We start from the raw sequence: 7136 nt of genomic DNA, 5'->3' as shown, positions 1-7136 counted from the left end.
TCAATCATCAGAACCCGTGTGATGTGTTTAATTAAACAGGTTCTCTCATTGTCTAATAAAAACCTGACTCGTCCTTTCCTCTGCAGATTTAAGATGTTAACCCGCTGGTTCACTGTCGCAGCTCTTCTGGTCGCCTCAGCGAGTCCAGCAGCTACAGACCGAGGGCCCCTGACCGTCGCTGCGACCTGCAGGGTCAGAGGTCATCCAGAGGTGGAGCTGACTTTAAACTGTGGACACGGAGAAAACACAGGTCAGTTATGATTGACAGCTGACACTGACTCTTGATTGGTTGAGTGTGTGTAATGGCGGGGCCTTGATACCATGCCCCCCCCCCCCCAGTGGGAGAAAGTGTAGATGTTCATCTTTATTTACCGTCTGTGGAGCGACACCTGCAGCTCTCTGACATCTCACCTGTCGTCGCCTCCTCTCGTGTGCAGGCGTGGTCCAGTACTGGCACACCCCCTTTGGAGAGCTGCGGGCCCCTGGACTTCACAGTGAACTGGCCCCTGTCTTCATGCACCATGACGGCAGCCTGGTGGTCCCCAGGAGCAGCAGCCTCCACGGCGGCCTGTACTACTGCCTCCTGCAGCACACAGAGGGAACCACACTGTGGCCGTACGAGCTCCACGTTGGTTCCTACCATCAGGAGAACCAAGAGCAGGAGAACCAAGAGCAGGAGAACCAAGAGCAGGAGAACCAAGAGCAAGACAGCAGCTGCAGGACGCTCAGGATCAGGAGAAACGCGGCGTCAGTGGAAGAAGAAAAGCCAGCGGGAGTTTCAGACGGAGAGTTTGCAGGAGCTGTGGCAGCGTCAGTGCTGCTGACGTTCGTGTTGGGATTCAGCGCTGGAGCTCTGACCAGAGCTCGAGTTCTCAGGTACGTTCAGGACCCTGAGCAGCAGCTGTGGTTCACACACTCAGACGTTCTCCGTTCAGTCATTCTGGAGATGTAAAGACGGAATAATTGCTGATGATAAATATAATCTCCTTCCTCTCAGGTGTCTGGGGGCGATCACTGCAAAGGTACGATCACTACGCCAACCTGACATGCCAGACCGTGACTCTGAGGTCTCCATGACAACACTGCCATCTGTGTACGACAACGAGGCCTTTGGGATTGGACAGGTGTGGGACGGCGTAACCGTGGAGGCGGCAACAGCCTCATCACCTCCTGTCAAACCTCAGAGAAGCTTCAGACTCAAACGAGAGGAGCAGCAAGAAACCGCTGTCTATCTGGAGGGATGTGACAACACGAGGGAGGAGAAGAGAGGGATAGAGGGGGAGGGAGAGGAAGGAAGAAGCTTGGAAGAGAAGAAAGAAGGAAAGGAAGAAGAGGAGGAGGAAAGAGAGGTCACAGGTTTTTATCTGTTAGGAGACAATGGAGGAAGTCAAAGTGAAAGAGATGAAGACAAGTACAGTGACGATGGAGAGGAGAATGGGAGGAGGGAGGAGGAGAATAGGAGAAGGGAGGATGAAGAGAGGAGAGGAAGTGAGCAGGAGACGGAAGGAAGCAGGGAAGAAGAGAGAGATGAGACAGAGGGAGAGGATGGAGAAATGGACAAAGACACTCCTCAACAATCAGAGACAGAAGAAGAGATGGACAGGAAAACATCAGCGGACACTCAAGGCATCATGGGAGGAGGAGAGGCGTCGTCCTCCCCGCCCCGTTCCGCCCGTCGCAGCCGCGTCATCCGTCTGTACCAGTACGACGAGGACGGCCAGCGATACTGCCACCTGCCTGACCCCGCCCCCGATGAGCCGGTCCCCGCCCCGAGGCTGAAGCAGCGCTCCCTCTCTCTGACACGCCTCAACGCAATCATGGCCGCCGCCTCAGCAGGGCCGCTGGATGGGACAGAGACGAGGGGGGAGGCCGGAGACAAGACGCACTTCCACATGGAAATATGACACGGACACAAAACTGGAAATAAACTAAACGTGGACTTTAATGTTGAGTAGTTTGTTGTTTCTACAAATTATTTTTATCTTTTGTGAAAAGTTGTGCCAGTGGTGGGTTCATGTAACTCTGTGACCTTTGACCTCCAGATTCTAATCAGCTGAAAGTTGAACAGTTCGAGAAGAACGACCTCAAACAACTCGATGTGATGTTCACTCTGGTCACATCCACTAACATGAGGAGGCAGCGTTTATAACCTGTACTCTAACCAGCCACCAGGGGGCGGTCGAGACACTCAAGGCTTCACTTGGAGCCGTCATGTCGTCCATCTTTATTCTAGAGACCAAACTCTGCGCCACAGACGAGAGACGTCTCCGTCAGCTGCTGTTGATTCATTTACAAAGTGTTTGGTTAGTTGGTCGTAATTATCAAGAAGCAGCTCGTCACATCTCAATTTCCTCTTTTATTACTGTGAAAACATCTATAAACAATACACAAAATGGGGAAAAAATAATTATCAAGAAAACAAATTCCACATCTCTTCTCTCAGTTCTTTTTTTTGGTTCTGTGTTTTCTTCGTTCAGTTTCTCGTTTCCAAATTAACCGTATTTAAAAAGTCTACTCTGTGAGAGAAAGGCCTCTTGACAACAGTTGGCTGACGATGAACAGAGACGATCTCTGATGGGACGTGACTGTACCCAGAGTCCACAGCGTTGATTCTCCAGTCCGTGTGTGTGTGTGTGTGTGTGTGTGTGTGTGTGTAGCTGTTTTTCCTCTTGCGTTTGTGGTTTCTGTTTTTTCTCCCTCTTCCTCCTTTTTGGTGTTTTTGTTGTTGCTACGATGCTGACCAAGTTTTCTGCCATTCCACAAACTCATCTAGCAGCACTGGCCCTGACAAGACAAAGAACAAGTTAAATCAATACAAGAGGATTTCAGACATGAACTCTGGAATACGTCTGGACGCGTTAACTCACAAGCTCCGTCTTCATCGTAGTTACTGAGGTCTGTGTTGATGGTTCTGCTGAACTCCAGGACGTTGTACCACTGGTCCTTATTCATCCCCTTGTACTTGGACTGCTGTGGGGGAGGAGAATAAGGGGGGGGGGCAGTGAGGAAGCAACACAGCGATGTGAAGACTGAGGAAGAGTTTTCTCTGCTTTTTACCTCCAGGAACTGGTGGAAGATGGGGAACAGAGGCCACGTTCTCCCCAGCAGTAAAGCCAGCATAGTCTTTGCTGTGTCCATGTCCAGACTCCTCTGGTCTCTGTCCTGAACACGAGACAAAGACACAGAGGAAACAAGAATCATCACAGTTCTACACCTCAGCACACAAGTCAAACTGTAGCTCAACATCACCGCCTGTGTGACTTTGAAGGAATGTGACTTAAACAGTTCAGTGGCGTTTCACTCACATTAGTGATTTACTTAAAATGTGCAAACTGTGATGCTCAAAACGAGGAAGTCAAACTCACTCTGGAGAAGTCGAAGGCGTATCTGTAGATGTTTTTGAAGACGACAGAATCGTTGAGCTCACTGCGCAGGTAATCCAGTTTACTCTGTAACCTCTCCGTGCAGTCACACCTGCAGGACGAGCACATTGTGAAATACACAAACTGTTTCAGGTTACTGACGACCACAGACAGAGGAAAATCTCATCTGTATGTTTGTGAGTTTCAGTTCGTATTTTACTTTATTTCAAATAGAAAAGATCTTACTGTAATACTGTCATTCCCCTGAGCCACTCCTCTTTTGTGAAGAATCCCATATTTGCTGCTTCTAGATGCCACGCTAAAACTAACATGACAATCTGCAAGACACAGAGAAACGTACAGGGTTGGTGGACAGTCTTACATAATAAACATTTCTTTCTCAAAATATCAACTAAAATCTGCAAAGTGCAGCTGCCAACATTTATATTTTACTAATCTGCAAATGTGTCACGAAACAGCAGTGTCACACGTTCCCAGGAGTCGTTCTTCTCTTTCTGTGAGAGTCAGAACAGGAAGCTTCAGAAATAACTGTGGTGTTTTTAGTTCTGGGTTAATGGTCGCTGTGATTCCTCAGTGTGACCCGAGACGCTTGGAAGGGCGACTCACATTCTCTGGTTCTACACCGATATCCTCACAGAACTTCTCCATGGCCTCTGGATCCACCACCTTGTCGGCGCCAGCGTACTTGTGGAACCAGGCCAAGCACTTCCTGCTGGAGAACAGTTTGTCGCCGGTGATCGGCCTCGCTCCGCGGATCTGAGGTCGAGTGAAACTGCAACAAAGTTTTAAAATACAAGAAACAACATCAGGCATCAGGTGATTTAACACATAAGGTCAGTGAGACAGCAGCTACTGGGACCAAGCTACACAGTGAGACGCTGCTCATTACAACACACCACGTGAAGCTGTGGCTGTTAATCTTCTTTTTTACTTTTCAGTTGGAAGAAAGTCTCATTTCTTCTTTTGTTGGTTTCACAGAAAAGTCTTTAAGTGTTTAATAATGTTCAGGTAGAGATCAGAGGAGTGTTACATCCAAATCTAGGTGTTCCTAATAAACTGAATGTGCTCGGACGACATTTTTCTTCCTGCTTTCTAAGTGCAACAGTCCACATTTATCTCCTCACATGCACTCAGCAGAGGGAACTGAGAAGGGTGGGGGGTTCAGTGAACCCACTTCCAGGTGAAAGACAACCCTGCCAGAGCTTTTTCAGGCGCCTGCAGGTTCAGCCAGAGTTCGTCGTCTCAGCAAAGAGCCTCTTACTCAGTGGACACGACACAAAACACACACAGGACCCAGACTGACTCACACACCTCAAACAAAAGTGAGACACAAAACAGGAGAGTGGAGGCAGGAGCGTTTCAAGGGACTTTGTGGGCCCAAAGCAAAAGGAACTCATACAAACATTTAAACGTTCTAGTCTTCAACCAAACCCGAGTCCTGCACTCGGTTGGTTTCCCGCAAAGACGTTGTGTGAAGAGTAAAAATTATATTTATATAAATTCACCGGTATGGTTAGGAATGAACTAAACACGGGGGTTAGGGGGTATCTCACCATGGAGTCGTTGCGGTCTCCTGTGGATAGCTGATCAGAGACTTCTGACGACTAACATAATCAGCTGTTCACCCACACCCCCATTAGCTGCGGCCAGGCAGTAGCATGCTTTGCAGACCCTGTTGCGGCGCCCCTGAGTGGAGATTTGATGCAACGCAGACGGACGACCACCGAAGACCGAATGTGTGAGTGTCGTGTTTACCTTGTGATTTTACACTTGTGCTCATGATCATCTGCGTCGGGGAGTTTTCTCTTCTTCTTCACAGGCATCACTGAACCTTTGACTGGCTTCACTAGCTGGGCTACACACAGGGGGAGAGATCACATGTCGTTAGAGAGTCGTGATGTAACATCCAACACCCAGTGATGGATCATGTGCATAAAGACAAAATGTGGTGGATGAAGGTCGTACCCGTGTATTTCTGGCTGCCGTGTCCATTCAACTCCAAGAGATTCTACAACAGAAGACATTAAATCCTCAGTTAAAACATTTGCAGGACACATGAGATGAACATATTCATATATAGACATTACTTTGTATAAATGCTGGATTATATTTAATAAAAATGAATCAACTACATACAAGCTTGTCCAGTGTGTCTGTTACTGTAGGTCCAGCTGGAGCAGGGTGTTCCTGTGAGGAGACACAAGCAGGACATCACATAGATGAACAGATAAACAGATGGATAGATAGACAGATAGATAAACAGATGGATAGATAAACAGATGGATAGATAAACAGATAGATAGACAGATAAACAAATAGATAGATAGATAAACAGATGGATAGATAGATAGATAGATAAACATATAGATAAACAGATGGATAGATAAACAGATGGATAGATAAACAGATAGATAAACAGATGGATAAACAGATGGATAGATAGATAAACAGATGGATAGATAGATAAACAGATGGATAGATAGATAGACAGATAGATAAACAGACAGATAGATAAACAGACAGATAGATAAACAGACAGATAGATAAACAGATAGATAGATAAACAGACAGATAGATAGATAAACAGATGGATAGATAGGTAGATACACAGATAGATAAACAGATAAACAAATAAACAGATGGATGAAGTAAATAAACCACCGTTGGTTATTTCAGCTGCTTTAACGTGTTTTCAGATTGAGTCCGTTGAGGACTCATGTACACAAAGATCCAGTCACAGATCTGGGTTCAGTTATCTAACAGATCTGGGTTCAGTTATCTAACTAACCTTCAACAGACAGATGAACTAACTCTCCTCAGACACAGGTTGAGTTTCTTTGACGCTCGTGACCGTTTGAATCGATCTAAGTTCGTGTGTTGCTGCTGCTCGTGTTTTCTCGTGTGTTGTTCACTGTGACTGTTCCTGATTTAATAAAGACTCTAACTTAGACTAACGTCAGTAACAACCAGTCCTCTGAGTCTGATCCCGGGTCAGTTGTGACTCAATCAGCTGAGACTGATGCGTTGATGCTAGCTGAACGAGGCTAACGAGGCTAGCGTGACGTCTGCTCCACATCGTGGTCAGGTCTCGCGGGTGTCGGCGGATCCTCCACCGGAGAAACTTTGACCGGAAGAGCACCCGCGGGTTGTTGGTTTGAATCCCGCCTCTGCTCTGCCGGGAACCTTCTTTTGTTTGTTGTGTCGGCGGGTGTCAGAGCTACGATGCTAACGTTAGCTCATGTGTCAACAGCAGCTGAGGCTCGCGCACGGGAGGTAAAAGGTGGATGTTCGGTTTGTTTGAATCCCAGACACCAGGAGGAGAAGCTTCACCTCCTCCCATCACTCACTTTCTCCTCTTTCTTCTTCTCCTTCTCTCTCGGGGTCCGGCTCCACCTGCTTCTTCTTCTCCGGGAGCTCAGTTGTCGCCGGCGTTTCCGGGGGAGTGGACGGTACCATCTCTTTATTGGGGGGGGGGGGGGGGGGGGGGGTTGATGAGGAACAAATGTTCGAATCTCGAGTCAAATGTTCGGACACGTGTTTTTGTTTTTACTGAGATGAATAAAGGAAAACAACCACGTGTGTTGAATTATTACCACGGACAACACAGCCGCGGGAAACACGAGTAAAACCAGAGGAAGGAGTGACCCCCCCCCCCCCCCAGACCAAAGCAAGTGAGACGTTGTTGTTTTAAGGAGCAGTTCGATGTTTTCGGCTCTCACGTGTTTTCCCTGGACTCGAACCTCAGCTGTTAAA

The 7136-nt window shown here is 47.5% G+C and overlaps 2 protein-coding genes across 3 annotated transcripts; one reads left to right on the top strand and one right to left on the bottom strand.

The window, feature by feature from the left end:
• Positions 1-93: 93 nt before the first annotated feature.
• Positions 94-2037, top strand: LOC138411993 (uncharacterized). Its single transcript, XM_069534046.1, has 3 exons — positions 94-250; positions 438-876; positions 998-2037. Exons 1-3 carry the CDS (start codon positions 94-96, stop codon positions 1902-1904), a joined length of 1503 nt encoding a protein of 500 aa, XP_069390147.1. The 3' UTR covers positions 1905-2037.
• A 299-nt stretch (positions 2038-2336) lies between these two features.
• Positions 2337-6836, bottom strand: dcun1d5 (DCN1, defective in cullin neddylation 1, domain containing 5 (S. cerevisiae)). 2 transcript variants are annotated; one of them, XM_069534047.1, is made up of 10 exons: positions 6731-6836; positions 5520-5570; positions 5349-5391; positions 5139-5238; positions 3990-4155; positions 3609-3700; positions 3366-3474; positions 3058-3162; positions 2868-2970; positions 2337-2784 (listed from the first exon to the last, which is right to left on the bottom strand). In XM_069534047.1, exons 4-10 carry the CDS (start codon positions 5204-5206, stop codon positions 2729-2731), a joined length of 699 nt encoding a protein of 232 aa, XP_069390148.1. In that variant the 5' UTR covers positions 5207-5238; positions 5349-5391; positions 5520-5570; positions 6731-6836; the 3' UTR covers positions 2337-2728. The 2 variants fall into 2 exon arrangements, with proteins under 2 accessions (XP_069390148.1, XP_019961061.1); XM_020105502.2 differs by having other exon boundaries at positions 6172-6783.
• Between the last annotated feature and the right edge of the window lie 300 nt (positions 6837-7136).

Source organism: Paralichthys olivaceus, chromosome 11, assembly GCF_024713975.1.
Source record: "Paralichthys olivaceus isolate ysfri-2021 chromosome 11, ASM2471397v2, whole genome shotgun sequence".
NCBI lineage: Eukaryota > Metazoa > Chordata > Actinopteri > Pleuronectiformes > Paralichthyidae > Paralichthys > Paralichthys olivaceus.
This window is presented reverse-complemented; position numbering and strand designations above follow the sequence as displayed.

What these genes read in the sequence shown, in the direction of transcription:
- LOC138411993 (XM_069534046.1), top strand. Translation starts at nt 94, where the DNA reads ATGTTAACCCGCTGGTTCACTGTCGCAGCTCTTCTGGTCGCCTCAGCG. An exon ending in TGGACACGGAGAAAACACAG is followed by an intron (nt 251 to 437) that starts GTCAGTTATGAT and finishes TCTCGTGTGCAG; the next exon opens with GCGTGGTCCAGTACTGGCAC. An exon ending in ACCAGAGCTCGAGTTCTCAG is followed by an intron (nt 877 to 997) that starts GTACGTTCAGGA and finishes CCTTCCTCTCAG; the next exon opens with GTGTCTGGGGGCGATCACTG.
- dcun1d5 (XM_069534047.1), bottom strand. Translation starts at nt 5,206, where the DNA reads ATGCCTGTGAAGAAGAAGAGAAAACTCCCCGACGCAGATGATCATGAG. An exon ending in TCGGTGTAGAACCAGAGAAT is followed by an intron (nt 3,701 to 3,989) that starts GTGAGTCGCCCT and finishes TGTGTCTTGCAG; the next exon opens with ATTGTCATGTTAGTTTTAGC. An exon ending in TCTTCCACCAGTTCCTGGAG is followed by an intron (nt 2,971 to 3,057) that starts GTAAAAAGCAGA and finishes CCTCCCCCACAG; the next exon opens with CAGTCCAAGTACAAGGGGAT.